The 19,945-nt window shown below is 40.6% G+C and overlaps 2 protein-coding genes across 4 annotated transcripts; one reads left to right on the forward strand and one right to left on the reverse strand.

The window, feature by feature from the left end:
* Positions 1–2,872: 2,872 nt before the first annotated feature.
* On the reverse strand, positions 2,873–10,093 carry ppt1 (palmitoyl-protein thioesterase 1 (ceroid-lipofuscinosis, neuronal 1, infantile)). Of its 2 annotated transcripts, none has more exons than XM_060942938.1 (10): positions 9,925–10,093; positions 9,507–9,610; positions 6,512–6,621; positions 6,234–6,361; positions 5,736–5,806; positions 5,249–5,351; positions 4,388–4,478; positions 4,151–4,249; positions 4,010–4,081; positions 2,873–3,805 (listed from the first exon to the last, which is right to left on the reverse strand). In XM_060942938.1, the coding sequence occupies exons 2-10, from the start codon at positions 9,601–9,603 to the stop codon at positions 3,683–3,685; spliced, it is 894 nt and encodes a 297-aa protein (XP_060798921.1). In that variant the 5' UTR covers positions 9,604–9,610; positions 9,925–10,093; the 3' UTR covers positions 2,873–3,682. The 2 variants fall into 2 exon arrangements, with proteins under 2 accessions (XP_060798921.1, XP_060798922.1); XM_060942939.1 differs by lacking the exon at positions 9,925–10,093 and adding an exon at positions 9,782–9,917.
* A 106-nt stretch (positions 10,094–10,199) lies between these two features.
* Positions 10,200–19,597, forward strand: si:ch1073-513e17.1 (sialin). Of its 2 annotated transcripts, XM_060942941.1 has the most exons (13): positions 10,200–10,411; positions 11,491–11,716; positions 11,839–11,925; positions 12,061–12,218; positions 14,698–14,909; positions 15,061–15,294; positions 15,407–15,581; positions 16,238–16,356; positions 17,112–17,273; positions 17,449–17,581; positions 17,881–18,028; positions 18,562–18,652; positions 18,752–19,597. In XM_060942941.1, the coding sequence occupies exons 4-13, from the start codon at positions 12,122–12,124 to the stop codon at positions 18,902–18,904; spliced, it is 1,524 nt and encodes a 507-aa protein (XP_060798924.1). In that variant the 5' UTR covers positions 10,200–10,411; positions 11,491–11,716; positions 11,839–11,925; positions 12,061–12,121; the 3' UTR covers positions 18,905–19,597. The 2 variants fall into 2 exon arrangements, with proteins under 2 accessions (XP_060798924.1, XP_060798923.1); XM_060942940.1 differs by lacking the exon at positions 11,491–11,716.
* Positions 19,598–19,945: the final 348 nt, after the last annotated feature.

Here is a 19,945-nt window from a genome sequence, read left to right on the forward strand (position 1 = left end):
TGTCACTTTGTTCTATCTACTTTGTGATTTGAGTTTTGAAGTAATTCTCTAATCATGTCATCTTTAGGGTGACATAGTGGTTAGCACTATTGCCTTGTAGCAAGAAGGTTCTGGGTTCGAGCCCAGTGGCCGATGGGGGGCTTTTCTGTGTGGAGCTTGCATGTTCTCCCCGTGTCTGTGTAGGTTTCCCTCCACAGTCCAAAGACATCTAGCTCAGGCTAATTGGTGCCTCTAAATTGACTGAGTGTGAATGATGGTTTGTCTGTCAGCCCTGTGATGACTAAGCAATTTGTCCAGGGTGTACCCTGCCTCTCGTCCATAGTCAGCTGGGATAGGCTCCAGTGTGTCTGTGACCTTGTTATGGATGATGGATGTTTGTCATAGTTCCTTTTGCTATTTATTAGGTTTCAGAACCACAAATATGCTTATAAAGTGCCTTATAAAAGGTGCTTATAAAGGCTCGTAATTGATCTTTACCTATAATAAATCAAAGGATGCACAAAACATCAGTGGTTAGTCATTAAGTTTGATTTAATTCCCTTGTACTTTCTAAAAGAGAAGAGATCAACTAGTAACATAATAGTTGGAACCAAATCAAGCATTTGGTTTGCCTGCTGATCAAAGTACACACCCATGTACTGCTTTTATCATTACATGTGACTTTGAACTGCTGATAGCATTTACAGTGGTGCTTGAAAGTTTGTGAACCCTTTAGAATTTTCTATATTTCTGCATAAATATGACCTAAAACATCAGATTTTCACACAAGTCCTAAAAGTAGATAAAGAGAACCCAGTTACACAAATGAGACAAGAATATTATACTTGGTCATTTATTTATTGAGGAAAATGATCCAATATTAGATATCTGTGAGTGGCAAAAGTATGTGAACCTCTAAGATTAGCAGTTAATTTGAAGGTGAAATTAGAGTCAGGTGTTTTCAATCAGTGGGATGACAATCAGGTGTGAGTGGGCACCCTGTTTTATTTAAAGAACAGGGATCTATCAAAGTCTGATCTTCACAACACGTGTTTGTGGAAGTGTGTCATGGCATGAACAAAGGAGATTTCTGAGGACCTCAGAAAAAGCGTTGTTGATGCTCATCAGGCTGGAAAAGGTTACAAAACCATCTCTAAAGAGTTTGGACTCCACCAATCCACAGTCAGACAGTCTGGGTACGAATGGAGGAAATTCAAGACCATTGTTACCCTCCCCAGGAGTGGTCGACTAACAAAGATCACTCCAAGAGCAAGGCGTATAATAGTCAGTGATGTCACAAAGGACCCCAGGGTAACTTCTAAGCAACTGAAGGCTTCTCTCACATTGGCTAATGTTCATGAGTCCACCATTAGGAGAACACTGAACAACAATGGTGTGCATGGCAGGGTTGCAAGAAGAAAACCACTGCTCCAAAAAGAACATTGCTGCTCGTCTGCAGTTTACTAAAGATCACGTGGACAAGCCAGAAGGCTATTGGAAAAATGTTTTATGGACAGATGAGACCAAAATAGAACTTTTTGGTTTAAATGAGAAGCATTATGTTTGGAGAAAACACTGCATTCCAGCATAAGAACCTTATCCCATCTGTGAAACATGGTGGTGGTAGTATTATGGTTTGGGCCTATTTTGCTGTATCTGGGCCAGGACGGCTTGCCATCATTGATGGAACAATGAATTCTGAATTATACCAGCGAATTCTAAAAGGAAAATGTCAGGACATCTGTCCATGAACTGAATCTCAAGAGAAGGTGGGTCATGCAGCAAGACAACGACCCTAAGCACACAAGTTGTTCTACCAAAGAATGGTTAAAGAAGAATAAAGTTAATGTTTTGGAATGGCCAAGTCAACGTCCTGACCTTAATCCAATCGAAATGTTGTGGAAGGACCTGAAGCAAGCAGTTCATGTGAAGAAACCTACCAACATCCCAGAGTTGAAGCTGTTCTGTATGGAGGAATGGGCTAAAATTCCTCCAAGCTGGTGTGCAGGACTGATCAACAGTAACCGCAAATGTTTAGTTGCAGTTATTGCTGCACAAGGGGGTCACACCAGATACTGAAAGCAAAGGTTCACATACTTTTGCCACTCACAGATATGTAATACTGGATCATTTTCCTCAAGAAATAAATGACCAAGTATAATATTTTTGTCTCATTTGTTTAACTGGGTTCTCTTTATCTACTCTTAGGACTTGTGTGAAAATCTGATGTTTTAGGTCTTATTTATGCAGAAATATAGAAAATTCTAAAAGGTTCACAAACTTTCAAGCACCACTGTAGGTTTATCTTCCCCAAGGGAGAGAAATAACTGGGATTACATTTACAAAACCATCCAAGAAAGGTACAAATCTGCATTTTGGGCTGCCTGGGAATATATTTTAAGTCATAGCTATGCAAGAGGACTTCAATGCAGTGGAGTTTAAGCAGATGGTAATCTGTCAATCTAAAAAAAAAAGTAAAGTTACAGTGATACTGGGCATGAAGCCATCACTGACTGTATCCTCTGGGGAGGTGTTTGAGTGATGGACCAGTAGCTCTGTTCTTAAAATTGCACTCCACACATTTCTTTAGATTTCCAAACAAATGCCTTTGTATTGTGTTATCTTGGGGTGGTCTTAAAACTCCACAATGTTATCTGCTTTACCTTTAAATTCATTAGTGTGCCCAAATCATCAAACAAACTTACGGTACATATTGCATTTCCCAGCCCAAGGTTGATGAACAGAGTAGACAACCAAAAATACAGAACATTTAAATTGGACACACGAGGTTAAATGCTGTAATACAGTGTGAAGAGATGGGTTTTCAGTCAGGATTTGGGGGGGGAGGACTCAATCACAGAGCCTGGGAGAATCAATTAAAACAAACTGAGAATTGGAAGATTAGACTTTTTATTAGATGCCTTTACATAAAATGCACATTCCCACTAGAATGTGATAGCTATGTAATCAGTCGGTTTGGTAAATCAGATACACCCGAACCTGAACCCCATGTTCGATGAAGCTTGAAGAAAACAGAGCTGCATAATTTGAATTTACTTAAGATTTTCACTGAAACTATAAAATAATTAAATTTAGCTAATCTGAATTCAATTATCTGAAATTTAGGTCTTAAAACATCACGTACAAATAAAACCAATAAGTTGAAAAAAATTAAAGTTTTAAAAATAAATAATTTAAGGAGAATATTCAGAAGTCACTTGATTGTGAAAATTGAGGCCATGTAATTTCAGGCTGTTTCTTTCCTTGTAAAGTTTCCAGGTTAAAAAGCTCTCTTGTTAAAGTAAGATTAGAAACCTTTGTTGTGATTGGCCAAAATTGAGTGTACTTACTACAGGTTCCTATGGAGAAGTCCAAATGTTTTTCCATGACTTTTTACAACCACATGAAAGAACACAAAGTACAGATTATTCAACTGTTTATATGTTCGGAACTCAAATTTAAGAACTAGACTTTGACATTTTTAAGCGTTATGAATTCAGGTTGAGAGTCAGGTGAATCTGATTTAAATTAGGTCAGCTTAATGAAGCAAAACATCAGTGCAATAAAATGAAGCTGATTTATAGTTAGTACATAATGTGTCAGATTGATATACAGAAGTATTCCAACATTGGGGTATGTGAGTATATCAGTTTTGCCTCTTCTTGTTGCTGATCTGGTATTAAAACAGACAGCTTGGGGGGGATTACCGCAAATAGGGGATTAATTTTTCTTTGAACCATTCTTCATTAAACTGTAAGTGATCTCCATCACTGGTAAGAAACACTAGTTTTCCAGCTTTATCCATCAGTGCCAGTCCCAGGCGATCCTACAAAACATCACAAAACACACTGATGGTATCTTGGTGTGAAATTTCACTTGCAAAACAGGTAGTGGAATGGAAGCTTGTGGGCTTTAACCTTATTTCTGCTTGAATGTTTCTCATCATAGATGGAATAAAAATGTAGAAAAGTCTGAAAGAAATGTTGAAGTTATTATTTACCTAGGAAAGGGACATCTGTGCAATGCTTACCTCTTTATATAAGGCACTTTCCTGCAAAGTCTCAGTCTCCTCAGCCTGACCAATTTTGAAGAAGCCAAACCACTGAGAGAAGAAGTAAAGTAAGCAAAGGTGTTCAACTAAATAGAATTATAATGCCAGACCTTTTATTACCTCGGATATCACAGGGTCCACAATGGTGTCTTGTAGAAACTTAACCATTACAAACTTCTCCAAATTCATGAGGTTCTTCTTGTAGGTTTCATTCACCACCTTTAAAAAATGGCAAGGAGATACAGACACTATCAAATTTGTTCTTATCGTACTAGAAGACTAACCCAGCACATGCAACTTATAACACAATTCATTAATGAGATTCCTTTATTCCATTTGGGAAAAAGAGTGACATACCCGCTCTTGATTTATATCAGCAAGAAACAGGCTATGCTGTTTGTACAAGTCATTGTTGAGCGGATCGTGCCAGTACTGCGCCTGCACCAAGCTAAAGCAAAAAGAATGTGCATGGTTAAGTAAGGAATAAAACACTTGGGGGCGAGTTTATTTCTTGGAAAATAGTCAACAGTTGGATGGTGTGATGTATTACTACCCAAAGTTGATTATTTCCCAATATCACATCCCGAAGTGTTTTATTCCTCATATGCCACAGCATTTTACCAACAGTTTATTTATTAATGAACAACATGTCATGCAATTATCGTTGCATTTAATATGGTTTAACATTTTTGCAAGAAGTTAGTTCCTGTTCTCACTTATATGAAAGCAGGTATGCAGTTGTTCACTCACCAGCTTTTGTTTTTTCAGTATATTGTAATAAGACGAAAAAAAAAAGTGCAAAGACCTCAGTCATGAAGACAAGTCAGAGAATTTACTGACCATTCAAAAGCACTGACACTGGAGACTCCTTGCATAAACGTTAAACATCAACTACTGTACATATTTATCACTTTTAAACAACTTTAAAATTACGCATCTGTTTATTATTAGGCTTAGATTATACGAAGCATCCAGCATACAAGTTGCTATGAAATGATACCATATTAGAACAAGTGCACTGATTTAAACCTGGGATTTGAATTACAGCCAGCACTACTGTCAGAGCTACTTTTATAGAAAATTAACACCATCTGACCAATCAGATTTGACTATTCAACCACACTAAGATAAAAGATAACAACTCAGTTTCCATGGCCAAGAATAATCACTGGCTATCTCTAAAACTGTCACCACTGCAAAAGAAAATCACAATCTCACTGTTTCTGCACTGCATCTGTGTAGGCCCCAGAGTTCAGTGCCTTCCGGATCCAGTCGCAAAAATGAGAACTTTCACCAGGGCATCGAGGCAAACCGTAAACTCCTGTGTAACAATGCAGAACAACAAAACTGACAACCCAAGAAAAGGAAGGAAATGAAAGGGACTTGATAATGAAACCTGAGCAAAGATAGTAAGTAACATGTCAGTATAATAAACGCATCATATTTGGAAATGTGATACAGATTGTGCTACCTGAAATGGTTAACTATATGTAATATTTATACATACCTAAGTTTCCCTGTTATAGTCTACACATCAGTGTGTATATATATATATATATATATATATATATATATATATATATATATATATACACACACACACATTTTTTTTTTTCCAGGTTGAGTCCCTGAACTGGTGGATATGATTTACAAATGTCAAACACTTGCACATTTCCTGTTAGCAAATGAACAGTTGTTTCACTACCTTGTTGCTGTCCACCTACTGAGATGAGAGTCTTCATTGGAGGGTAAGGACATCTCTGTGCTACAGCACGTCTGAGAAAAAGAAAAGCACAAAAAGAGAGAAAATCAGAGTGTTTTCTTCTCACTCCAGATCATCACAATCATTTTTCACACTTCAGCCATGGCCTGAAGGTTAGAGAAGCAGCCTTGAGCCCAAAGGGTCGCTGGTTTGATTCCTGGGCAGGAAAAATGTGGGGGGAGTTAAGTGAATGAATAGAACTTTCCCCTCCTTCTGTATCATGGCTGAAGTGCCAATGAGTAAGGCACCTATTCCCCAACTGCTCCCCAGGCGCTGTAGCATAGCTGCCCACTGTTCTGGGTATGTGTGTGTGGGTGTGCTCATTCCTCACTTGTGTGCGCATGCAAGTGTTCACTGCTTCAGATGGGTTAAATGCAGATGAGGAAATGTGACAAAGTCTTTTTCTAAATCAAGGACTGACTCCAGTATCACTGTACTTACAGAAACTGTGCACCCTGAGAGAAGCCCATTGCATTGTATCCTCCCTTCAGTTTAGGGTCCTGTGCTATTGTATTACACACAAAGGCCACTTGTTCATTAACATCCACGAAAAATCCACTTTCTGTGTCCTGAAATACAGATTAAGGAGCAAAACAAACAAGCAAACAAAAAAAAACCTTTAAAACTGCACTGGTTCCTTTCTGACATTAAAAAAAAAGCAAACAAAAGCTAAAAAACGACAACAAAACGTAAAAACACATGACATTTAACTTGAGTACCTGCATGATAGTCTTTCCAATCATGAGAGACAGCACGTATATACCAGGCAGTTCCTCTTCCACCATTTTCTTTATAGCACCCATGCTCTGAGGGTTGCAGCAGTTATCCCCTATACAAACACAATGGAAAATACTGTGTGTGTGTGTGTGTCAGGTCTTTATTTATTTATTTAATTTTATTTTCCACTTCACTTTTCTTATTCTTACTATCATGCCACATGGACACCTTTAGCTTCCCCATGAGGGATTAATAAAGGCTTGTCTTATCCTTATATAATTTATTTATTCATTCAACTTCAGTAAGCACTTTATCCTGGTAAGGAATTTTGAGCCAATCCCTGGGACACCATGGGACATCAGTTCATCACAGGGCAACATTCACACACACACTTATACCTAGGAGCAATTTACCTTCACCAATCCACCAACCTGCATATTTTTGGACAGAAGGAGGAAACCAGAGGACCAAGAGGAAACCAACACGAAAACATATGAAACTCCACACAGACCATAACCCAAGCTCACAATCAAACCCTGGACCCGAGAGTTATGAGGTGGCAACGCTTCACCACCACAGCTTATTAGTATTGAGTAAACATTCAAACAAATAAGAATTCAAGTGTTCATAATCTTGTTTGCATTGCTTGTGGTCTATTAATGTACAAGGTCATAGTGTGTTAAAGCTAGGGGATGCAATGTTGAAGAAACCAGTGACAGTAAGCTTGATTGTGAAAGTCCCTCTCTCTTTCTCTCTTCCATCGTGTTTCAATGAGGACCACTGACATCTCCATCGTTTACTGTTTGTTGTGTGTTCATGTATGGCTGACGAGGCCAATGTGAGCTCAGAACCCCCTCCCGCACATGGAGCACACATGATCTGGTATTAGACTGCTGCTGCTAGCACGCACTTTCCTACTAGCTCTCTTCTCTTCTGCTGCTTCAGTGAGATGCTGCTTGGACTGCAGGGCACCGCTGTGGATTTGGGTTCTCCATCCTGGTCTGTCCGCCGCCGATTCTTCCCAGGTGTCCAGGTTGATGTCAAAGCTCCTTAGGGACTCCTTTAGGCTGTCTTTAAAGCGTTTCTTTGGGCGGCTGCGAGAGCGCTTCCCTTCACACAGTTCGCCGTAGAACAGTCTCTTTGGAAGTCAGTCATCAGGCATGCGGACGAGATGTCCTGCCCATCCGAGCTGGGCCTTCTGAAGCAGGCAATGGATGCTTGGTAGTCCCGCACACTCAAGAACTTCAGTGTCTGGGATTCTGCCCTGCCACCGGATATGCAACAGGCGCCGCAGACAGGTGGTGTGGAAGTGCTGGAGCTTTCTGGCCTGGCTTGCGTACACAGTTCAGGTCTTACAAGCATACAACAGTGTTGGTAAGATGACCGCCCTGTACACTTTCAGCTTGGTTTCTAGGCTGATGCCTCTGCGCTCCCAGACTGTGGAACGCAGTCTGCCGAAAGCTGCACTGGCCTTTGCGATCAGGCTGGTCACTTCGACGTCGGCACAGACATCTCTGGACAGCGTGCTACCGAGATATGTGAACTTGCTGATTGCCTCAAGTCTCTGCCCTTGAACTTGAATGGCAGGCTCTGTGTACTCCTTGCCTGGGGCCGGCTGGTACATGACTTCAGTTTTCTTAGTGTTGATGGTGAGGCCGAAGTCATCGCAAACAGTAGAAAGGAGGTCCATACAAGCCTGCATGCCAGATTCAGAGCTGCTGCTCAAGGCACAGTCGTCGGCGAACAGGAATTCACGAATGACCTCGTTTAGGACCTTGGTCTTAGCCTGGCATCATTGTAGGTTGAACACCCTTCCCAAGCATGCGTAGTCTGGACTTGCACTGACGGGGCAGAGGTGACCAACAGTAGGTCCAACGGCCAAGAAGGCGAACCAGCAGGCCTTGCAGAAGGCTCAGGGCATAGTGGGGCACAGAAGGAGCCGTGGCCATCTGCTGCATTCATCTCTATCACCAGCCATCTTGCTCAGTCTTGCCACTGATTTTGAAAGTATGCAACTGAAAAATCCCACCCTCTCCCTTCAGCCCTCCTTCCAAAATGCAAAACTGCCTCACAGCAAGAAGGTTCTGGGTTTGAACGTCACGACTGACAAGGGCCTTTCTATGTGGAGTTTGCATGTTCTCCCTGTGCCTGACTACTGCTGTTGTCATATCAAATTATATCATGTCTCATTCACACATGCAAAAACAACTACCTCACTAGCTTGAGCAACATGTCTGCAATAAGTCTACATAGCCTTGTAGAAGACTCCAGTCATGCCCAATGAGTGGCAGGTAGGTACGTAGGTAGATAGGCATGTAGGCCATCCAATCATTTCATTTGGACTGAATGAATTGACTGGACAGACTTTTCACAGCCCTGCGACTGCCACAGATGATGGATTTTTTTTTTTACAGTCAGTCAGTCAGTGTTTATGATATATTTATTAGGGCAGCACAGTGGTGCAGTGTTTAGCACTGTCGCCTCACAGCAAGAAGGTTCTGGGTTCGAAGGTCACGGCTGACGGGGGCCTTTCTGTGTGGAGATTGCATGTTCTCCCTGTGCCTGTGTGGGTTTCCTCTGGGTGCTCCAGTTTCCCCCACAGTCCAAAGAGATGCAGATTAGGTAAAATACCCAACCACTGAGGTTGCACAAGCCAGTGCATACTTGGTGCCCGTCCCAAGCCCAGATAGACTGGGGAGGATTGCGTCAGGAAGGGCATCCAGTGTTTAAAAAAAAAAACCCTATGCCAACTCAAATGTGCATAAAAGATCTGCTATGGTGACCCCTCACAGAAAGAAGAAGAAGCTTTTGATTTATTAATTTCTGTCAGAATGCAAAGAGAATTTCAAGAAATATCACACAAATGCTTCTAAAATAAACTGCCTACCCTAGCTTTAATGCATTACTCTACTGGAATACAAGAGATGAATGCATTCCATTTATCCCTTTATTTATATATGATATAGTATAATAGTTAATACACAGTAGTGGGCTTACCCATTCCATGCCACATGACCAGAGGGATGGAGTTATTGGACCCATGAGCTGCTCCTGAGAGTAAAAGCAGTGATCCAAAGAACAGCAGCGATGCCATGTTTAATCTACAGAGGAACACAACACAACACAACTGGGAAATTTACAGAGACCACAGGACAGGAACAGAAAAGCATGTGATTGCTCAAGAGCGAAATTCTACAGAACAAATAACCAGAAACAAGGAGTTGTTTTTTTCCAGCTGCAAATAAGGGTAAGGCATTGTTATGACGTCATACATTGTCAGGGAGTTTTTGCTTGAAGTCCTGCACTGTTTAATCCATCAAAGTCTCCTTCCTTTTCATGCGTCCTCTAACTGAGCATGCCTTACAGTTAATAAACACGTATAACAATGTAATGATTCAAAACTGCTTTCACTTACTGATCTACTTCCTGAATTCAGCAATGAATCATATGACAGCCCTGAAATAAACCGGCGTGCTTGCTTTCGCCTTATAGCTGGAAAACATTAGTATTTTAGAACATGGTTGGAAGATGCAAAGCTGAAAGAAGCTCCTTCAGTCAATCCGCATGTGTTAGAGAGCAGCGCTACGTAGCGGATAAAATCCAACTACCGGTCACTTCCCTGTTTTTCCAGTCACATGATCGAAACGACATGCGCTCGGTGGTTACGTCACTTCCTGAATTCAGCAGCGACCCAACAGAAGAGCGGCCGGTGCTGGTGTGTTTATACAGTGCAGCTGTCAAAGAGCTGTGATGCTTAACACACACAAGTTATAACAACAAGAACCAACTGGACTTTTTCTCAGTTAAACGTACTTAGAAATAATAAAGTGATATTTAGTTAGCACCCGACAAAACGCCTCTAATTCTACACCAGCATCTTCTGACTGAACAGTAACACTCTGGTAAGAATAACGAGAATAATATGAGATAATGTATATATAATTTCTTCTGTCACTTTATACTATACTATAGAAATTATCATATAAAGCAACAGTTTGATATGTTTTAGTTTTGTGGTGTTTAATTTGTTGTACAGACGGAATAAGTGTATAACACGAATAATACACACTGAGGATTTGAATTAATTTCAGTTTTATTTGTATAACACTTTTAACAACTGACTGTCATATAACAGCTTTACAGAATATATAAATAATATAAATTTTGAACATATGAGTTTATAAATATCATAAGTGAGTTTTTTTTCTTTTATTATTATTATTATTATTATTATTATTATTATTATTATTACTACTTTGGACTGCACAGGGTGGCACGGTGGTGTAGTGGTTAGTGCTGTCACCTCACAGCAAGAAGGTCCTGGGTTTGAGCCCAGCAGCCGGCGAGGGCCTTTCTGTGTGGAGTTTGCATGTTCTCCCCGTGTCCGCGTGGGTTTCCTCCGGGTGCTCCGGTTTCCCCCACAGTCCAAAGACATGCAGGTTAGGTTAACTGGTGACTCTAAATTGACCGTAGGTGTGAATGTGAGTGTGAATGGTTGTTTGTCTCTGTGTCAGCCCTGTGATGACCTGGCGATTTGTCCAGGGTGTACCCCGCCTCTCGCCCGTAGTCAGCTGGGATAGGCTCCAGCTTGCCTGCGACCCTGTAGAAGGATAAAGCGGCTAGAGATAATGAGATGAGATGAGATGAATCTGAATTAACAGATCCTCCTGAATGTTCAGTGTAATAAAATCAATTTACAGATATCCTGAATAGAAACCTTGCACAGTTTTAAGTAGATACTATAACAATATTAGTTAATAACATCAGTTGTTACAACAATATTTAAGTGAGTGGACTTGACCAGAGTCCTGATTCCTGGGGAACTTCAGTTGGTCATTGTGGCAGCAGGGTTGTGGTTAAGCGTCAGCTGTGGGCAGCGAGGAGTCCAGTAGAACCGGCAGGTGACATGTGATGAGTTTTACTTGTGTTTGATTACTGGCAGTTTACTTTTGTGTGTTTTCTGTGTTCTTTCAAATGGAAGCTGGTAATCAGAGAGAGAGAGCTGAGTTACCCAGTGCCATGTGTGTGTGCGCACGCGCATGTGAAAGGAAAAAGGAACTAAAGTCACTGAAGTGTGATTAAAAGAAAAATAAGTATGCACTTCGAGTTGTGAAACCAGTTTCCGAGGTCCTCATTCCCTAAACAGCAAGAGTGGTAGTCATATGCTATTATTTTTGCAGTCATGTGGTTCTCCATATCATATTATTGTGAGTACAGCATTTACAGTTTCAGATGTCAAATAGGACGAGAACAGAATTGTTTAGCTTGAATTTTTATGAAGGTATACTTTTAAATTACTGATGACCACAAGTTTTCCTTCCACATACAGGACTAAGTGAACCCTGAAAAAAGTCCTGAAAGCAGTTTGGCTCAGCGACTAGTCACAATACACCTCATCCTGGAGTTTCTCTGTTTGGTAAGTTATGTAATAGGAAATCATTGCAAAGTACACTGTTTTCTCTGAACTGTTGAACTGTGTTTATTGATATTAATTTTTCTGAAGTTCAGAGATCAATAGAAGGCTATTTATCTGATTTGTTTTCTGATGTAGGACTTGTGGACACTATGGTTTGATGAGCATATCTTAAAACTGTTGCACTTGAACATTTACCATGGTCCTGCATGATGAATGGTCTATTAACTCTACTGTGGAGGATCAGGAAGAAGAGGAAACACCACTGCTGCAGAAACAAGCAGAACAATATACAGGTTGATTTCTTATAAAGAGTTACATTTATATGAATATTAATTTCATATAAAGAGTACTTCTATGGATTATGATTTAATGTGGCCTTAGAGTTCATCCTGGAATAGTAAAGTATGATAGTAAAATATGATGAAACTTTTTAAGCCTGTTTTCGATTACACTGGGGAACACAATTTTTGTTGAGTTACGTCTGACAGCTGTTTTTAACTAATTTTTGGGTGCGGAATCCAAAACTGATCTCAGTTTTTCTCTATCACGTCAAGTTTTTGAACTATAGGATCCCCGTTTTCTTAAAAAATATGAAAAATACTGTACTTAACAGATATGTGCTTGTTTTATAAAAATTTACAAATATTGACATGCAGTGAAATATGAAAGAAACAGGCATGACTGCAATGTTTATTTAACACTATGTTTTTACAAAGGATATGGCTACTGTAATTATAATTGTGTGCAAGAAGAAGAAACCTTTATTCGTCACATGCACACTTCAAGCACAGTGAAATTCATCCTCTGCATTTAACCCATCTGAAGCAGTGAACACACGCACACACTCAGAGCAGTGGGCAGCCACACCAGAGCGCCCAGGGAGCAGTCAAGGGTTCGGTACCTTGCTCAAGGGCACCTCAGCCCAAGGCCGCCCCATGTTAACTGAACTGCATGTCTTTGGATTGTGGGGGAAACCGGAGCACCCGGAGGAAACCCACGCAGACACAGGGAGAACATGCAAACCCCACACAGAAAGGCCCTCGCCGGCCACTGGGTTCGAACCCGGAACCTTCTTGCTGTGAGGCAACCGTGCTAACCACTACACCACCATGCTGCCTGTGCAAATTGTTAAGGTAAAAATGTATGTTTATAGCTCTTTCTGGAGTGTTCAACTTGAGGACTATCGCGTTCGATGCTCTAACAATAGTCAGCCATCATATGCACATCCCATCTACCCTGATAATGTTCTTCCATAACCTTCAAATAGTCTTACTACAGTGGAATTTTGCTTATCTGGAGGGTAAGCTGTGGAGAAAAAACTTGACGTGCTAGAAAAAAACTGACTGTAATTTTGGAATCAGCATGCCAATTTTAGCTTTAATCAGCATAAAAAATCTAACTCAACAGAAATTTTTTTTCAAATTGTTCCCCAGTGTTATTTCAGGCTACAGAGCTTATTCGAGTCAGCTGATCTTAGTCAGTGGAAATTTAATGGGTAAATCCAGGCTACTTGTGTCTAATTTCTAGGGGTTGTATAGATTTTCTGAAATGTCTGTTTCTGTTGGTTTTAAAGCATATTTAGTTGCCGTGGGTGTTGCTATGTTTGTCCTCTGTTAACTAGTTTTACTAGCTCTGCTATTTAGAACACTACTAACAATGTGTTTCTGATTCAGATCCTGGATTTACATCATTAGTTCTTCATGGCTACGTTCACACTGCAGGCTGAAGTGACTCAAATCCGATCTTTTCGCCCATATGTGACCTGTATCCGATCTTTTATTGACAATATGAACGACACAGATCCGATTTTTTCAAATCCGACCCAGGCCGTTTGGATATGTGGTCCTAATTCCGATTCCTATCCGCTCTTTTCATATGCGACTTCAGTCTGAACCGCCAGGTCACATTCATCCGACTTACACGTCATCAACAAGCCACAAACGTCACTATTCTGCGCTGAAGTAGGCGGCGGGTCTCTCAAAAAAAGTTACAACAACATGGCGCATAATCACGGGCGCAGATAGAGGGTGGGACGGGTGGGATTCGTCCCACCCAGATTTAAATTCACTTCGTTCGGTCCCCCCCACTTTGCATAAGGCAAACCTCACGGAAAAATCAAAAGACTAATTACCATTCGGTTTATTGAGGTGCACGGCAGTGTATACATAGTTGCAACAACTCACATAAAATAAAACAAAGACTGATATTCGGTTGGTTGAGCTGCGCAGACTGCACAGGTTGCGAGCTCGAGCTTGGTTGCTATGGTAACCCACAACAAGTTTGACAGGCATGTTGGGGTTGGTTTGCTGGCAGCTTTGTCCCCCCCCAGTTTTTTGTCCCCCCCAGTTCAAAAAACATATCTGCGCCCCTGCACATGACATCAATGCGAGGGACGCTTCGGGCTGTGAAGGTTCTGAATCTTCTCAATGGAAGGACGAAGAGGTTAGGGAGCTGATTTCCATTTGGGGGGATACAGCTATTCAAGCTAGATTGGATGGGTCATACCGCAACCGGGTGGTTTTACTTCCGTAAACACTGGCCATGCTCACTGCGTGTGACGTCGTCGTATCCTGCAATGCGCATGCGGAACACTTTTAGGTCGCTTTTCGTTCATACTGAGGATCACATACAAATCGGATTTCACAAAAAAATCGGAATTGAGCATTAAGCCTTGCAGTGTGAACGTAGCGCATGTTGACTTTGACAAAGCTCACATCACGTTTCCCCACTTTTTTTTGAGGTGTCAGATTTTATATATACTGTGTGTGACAGTGTCTCCTCAGTGCTGCTCTGTACGATACAACCTGGCCTTCATGATGTTCCTTGGCTTTGCTGTGGTGTATGGGCTCCGGGTCAATCTCAGTGTCGCCATGGTCGCTATGGTCAATACAACCCAGCCATCTTTCAATGAGAGTGAATCAAATGAATGCCCAGCATCTTCTACCTCTAACAACAGCAGTGAAAATCCTGATAAGTCAGATGGGGTGAGTGTTTTAGTCCACTCTCCCAGCCATAGCATTGTAAAAAGGAATGTGAGTGATGGATAATTTTGTTTAAAGGCCAGACTGTGGTTCCTGTCATATGTACTGTAATGGTTTGCTTTATATTTCATTGTCTCATTCTAATGTCTCTCAGGCACCAAAATACCCATGGACTCCTCAGACTCAGGGAGTACTACTGGGTGCATTCTTCTTTGGGTACCTTTTCACCCAGGTCCCCGGAGGCTATCTGTCAGGTCGCTGTGGTGGGAGCAAATTTCTTGGAGGAGGGGTTTTGGGTACAGCTGTCCTCACCATCCTCACTCCTCTAGCTGCTGAACTTGGGGTTAATTGGCTGTGTGCACTAAGGGTTCTGGAGGGTTTGGGAGAGGTAAACAGACTTTTTTCTTTTTTTTTAAAATTTAATCAATAACATTTTCACAATTCATTTTCATGCAATACTACTGACCAAACCTGAACAAAGAAGTGTTTTATGTGTTTAGGGTGTGACATTCCCTGCCATGATGGCTATGTGGGCCTGTTGGGCCCCTCCGTTGGAAAGAAGTCGTCTGATTACGATCTCAGGAGCAGGAGGAAATTTTGGTGCTTTCATTGCTTTCCCTCTCACAGGCTTCATATGTCACAGTCTGGGGTGGCCTGCAGTCTTCTACATATGTGGTAATTAGCTACCTCTAATGTCTTCATTTTTAACTCAACCCAAATGAAGACTGTTTTTCACAAATATACACAATTGCTTAAATACCTTTTATAGTGGGGCGGCACGGTGGTGTAGTGGTTAGCGCTGTCGCCTCACAGCAAGAAGGTCCGGGTTCGAGCCCCGTGGCCGGCGAGGGCCTTTCTATGTGGAGTTTGCATGTTCTCCCCATGTCCGCGTGGGTTTCCTCCGGGTGCTCCGGTTTCCCCCACAGTCCAAAGACATGCAGGTTAGGTTAACTGGTGACTCTAAATTGACCGTAGGTGTGAGTGTGAATGGTTGTCTGTGTCTATGTGTCAGCCCTGTGATGACCTGGCGACTTGTCCAGGGTGTACCCCGCCTTTCGCCCGTAGTCAGCTGGGATAGGCTCCAGCTTGCCTGCGACCCTGTAGAACAGGATAAAGCGGCTGGAGATAATGAGAAGAGTCACACATCTTGTGTGATTTGCAATAATATGTGTGGTAACTAAACTTGGCTTGTCATCATGCATTTATAAATAAAAATGTCATTTGGTTTGAAAGAATAATGAAAAAATCTTTTTGCAGTGGACTAAATTTTGACACATTTTTAGCCTTGACTGACATAGCAATTCGTCTCTCTTCTTACGATTTGCCACCAGGGGGAGCAGGATGTCTTTGGGCAGTACTATGGTTCATCATGGTGTCAGATGAACCTCGCACACATTCAAGAATAAGTGACCGAGAAAGAAAATACATTATCAATTCTATAGGCTCAGAGGTGATTGTCAGTAAATAATAATTTATTCGTTGTCTGTTAATAATATGAGTTACAAAACAGTGGAGTATTTTTGCTCTGGACACGTTTGAAGTTATACTTAGTGATACCCCTTTTCCACCAACATGGAACGGTTTCTATTCTGGGTTACGCACCAATTTTTGAACTGGTTAGTGCGTTTTGACCAAAAATACATTGGTTCAGAGCCTGAAAATTTGATTTCCAGCTGGAACCAAAATATAGCTGTTTTTTCCAGTGTGAACCATGGCATCAGTGGGCATGTCATTAGTTTAGAGTTTGTGTCTTCTTATCACTAGTAGTTGGTCCATGCTTGTGGGTTTCTTTTATTTGGGTTTTTTTTTTAATGAAAACAAATATCTGCAATAACAGAACAAAAGCTCACAGGTAATCGGTGCGATCCACCACCTTGCTACTATTGTTTACTTCCATCGCGCAATGCCCTATATTGATGATTCATCCTTGATTATAACAGTTCCACTCAAAACTGATGGAAATGTGGGCTGGTTCACTAGCTGGCACCAAGATTCAAAGAATCCTGAATGGAACTGGTTCAAGAACCCATTCCATGTTGGTCGAAAAGCGGTATGAGTGATATTAAAATCTGACTCATCTCAGATGCTAAGCTTGGCAATGTAAATAGTGGTTTGTTTGAATATTTAGTAATAATCAACTATAATGCTTTTAAATGTTTTACATAATATTTGGACCTAAATGTCATTACTACATAATGTTCTTAGGGAGGTTCCCATGGTTGGTCAGTGCCATTGCGCCCCATGGTGTGCTCAAGCCCTTTCTGGGCCATCATCATCACACAGGTGTGCGCTAACTGGTCTTACTACACTCTGCTTACCTCGCTGCCTACCTACATGGACACAGTGCTGCACTTTGACCTGCGCCAGGTTAGACTGTTTAAAGGTTTTATCCCACTGACCACTTAGTGTCTTACAGTACTGTGTTATAATTGCATACAAATACTAGGTATAAATAGGTCAACCACACTTGGACAAAAATCAAACAAGCACTATTCATGAGATGAAGACATATCATCTGATGTTCTCTTACTCTGCTGCGTAGAACTCCTTCCTGTCGGCGTTACCCTACTTGGGTGGCTGGTTGTTCTCCGTGCTCTCAGGTGTTTGTGCTGACTATCTTTTGGAGAGGGAGGTGCTAAGTGTAACCGCTGTCCGGAAAATCTTCACTTTTGTAGGTTAGTGACAGCAATTGAGTTCGGTTTCAGTTATCATGAAATGGATATGTCTTCTTAACTTTGGTGATAAACTAATTAAATATAAATGTAATTGCATATCACTTTAAATATTGATATTATCACAAAGCAGCTTTACAGAAATCCAGATGCGCTGTGGTTTTAGATTCCTAATGAGCAATGATGTAAAGGAACAATGCTGTGAGAGGACATGAGGAAAACACCTGAGAGGAGCCAGACTTAAAAGGGAACCCATCCTCTTCTGAGCCACACTGGATTTATGTATCTTTGTGTTTCTTCAGGTTTGCTCATACCAGCAGGACTCCTGGTTGCTGTTGGATACTCCGGGTGCAGTGGCATCCTAGCTGTTACCTTTCTCACTCTGTCCACCACTCTTGGGGGCATCAGTGCAGCTGGAGTCTTCGTTAACCTGATCGATATTGCTCCTCAGTATGGGCACTAGGATTTTCTGATATCACAGGCTTCCTTGTTCCAATCCTTGACCTCTGTCTCATTTGTGTAGAAAGATGCTATACCTATAACCTACAGTACTCTGCAAAAGTCAGAGACCACCCTTTTATTTTCATTCACATGACCAGTCCGTAATTATTTAGTGGCAAACAGTAACGATGGGAAAACATTCACTAAATGAATTCCATTTTCAGTCGTACTTATTTATGCAGGGCATTATTGAAATTCAGTGTTAGAAATAAAATATTTACAGATTTCATATTGTTGAATATCTTGTGTGATTTTCTGTTATAAACTTCCCCCCATCATTATTGTTCATGTTAATAAATTACACAAAGGTTTTCAGCAGAAAAACCAGTATGAAATCTTCAAATATTTTATTTGTAATATAGACCTTGAATTTTGCACATATATGAATAACACTGCAGTTTGCACAGTATTATGTGTACAGTATAATACAGTGCATTGATTGATGTCATCTTTGTTCTTCTCTTAATATCCCATGTACTCAGGTATGTTGGCATACTGCATGGGATCACCAACACTTTAGGCACTATCCCCGGAGTACTAGCCCCAATCGCAGTCGGTCAACTTGCCAAAGATGTGAGCTGCCATTACATAAATTTTTAAACGATGCCTAGACTTGCTTATAACACAGTTGTTAGAAACTCCTTTCCTAACAATACTTCTTTCTCCTTAAAGCATACTCTGATGGGCTGGAGGAAGGTCTTCTATCTGTCAGCAGGACTGTGTGTATTTGGAGCCTTTTATTACACATTGTTCGGCTCAGGAAAGATCCAAACTTGGGCAATAAGGGACAACCAGACAGAAACGGAGACCGAAAGAAAGCATTAAACTTGTTCTGGAAAGGACACTATTCGAATTAAGTTATTTAAAATTAATTTTAAAGGACTTTAATTACTTTGTTCTTAATATATGTGAAAAAAGAACAATGATGTAAATGTTTGTTTATATACTTGATGTTTGTCTAATCAATAATATCCTTGTTTTATCTGAAAGTAAGGACCATTCCTTGGGAATAACTGTCACCTCTTGTACTGGAATGTCTCCTATATTTTATTTGACTTTATAGAAAATCTCATTTTGTGAAACACCAGCACCACCTTTACAATGTGTGGCAGTTCTTGCACCTACACAATTTTTCAAACCATTTGTTTTACTTCAACAATTTGTATGTTTATGGAAATTTATAGCTTTTCTTACATTTTTTTAATTAAAAAAAAAAAGTTAACATGGAAAATTTTTAAGCCACTGTTTACAAACATTATAGCATGTAAACACATTGGAGTTTTACATACTGTAAATTTATTTCACAGATCTTCATGGAAAGTTGACTGATTTTTTTTTTTAATTTGTATTTTTCTTGTTGATCCTATATTAATCCTTTTTAATATGTAGCAGCTTTAGTAAACTGCAGTGCATCATATATCTCATGGTAAATGTAAAGATAAGAAAGTAATGATTCATGCTGTGATCCTATTTTCATTTGTTTACAATAATGGCTACCGAGATGTCTTAAATTTGTTTTTTAATTTTTGTTAAATACAAATTCAATTGTATTAGACGGTGTTAAATATTCAGTATGAGTATATAACAGCTCTAAAACAGTCACACTCTCTCCAGCAGTTTTTTTCCCCTCCCTTTTGAAGTTAAGACAAATAAAAATGCAGATTGGTATGCTGGCAAGAAACCACAAAGCCCACAGTCCTGAAAACTTTCCCACACGCAGCTGACTCCAGAGCGGACACTAAAGAGTTTTTAACATGGTATTTTAATTGGTTGATGTGGAGTGTCCCTCTGTAACCTTTACTATGAAAATGCAATGAACGCATTGATATAAAACTTTCCAGTTTGTTGGAGCCATGCTGTTTTAAA

The sequence above is a fragment of the Neoarius graeffei genome, chromosome 16, assembly GCF_027579695.1.
Source record: "Neoarius graeffei isolate fNeoGra1 chromosome 16, fNeoGra1.pri, whole genome shotgun sequence".
Lineage (NCBI taxonomy): Eukaryota > Metazoa > Chordata > Actinopteri > Siluriformes > Ariidae > Neoarius > Neoarius graeffei.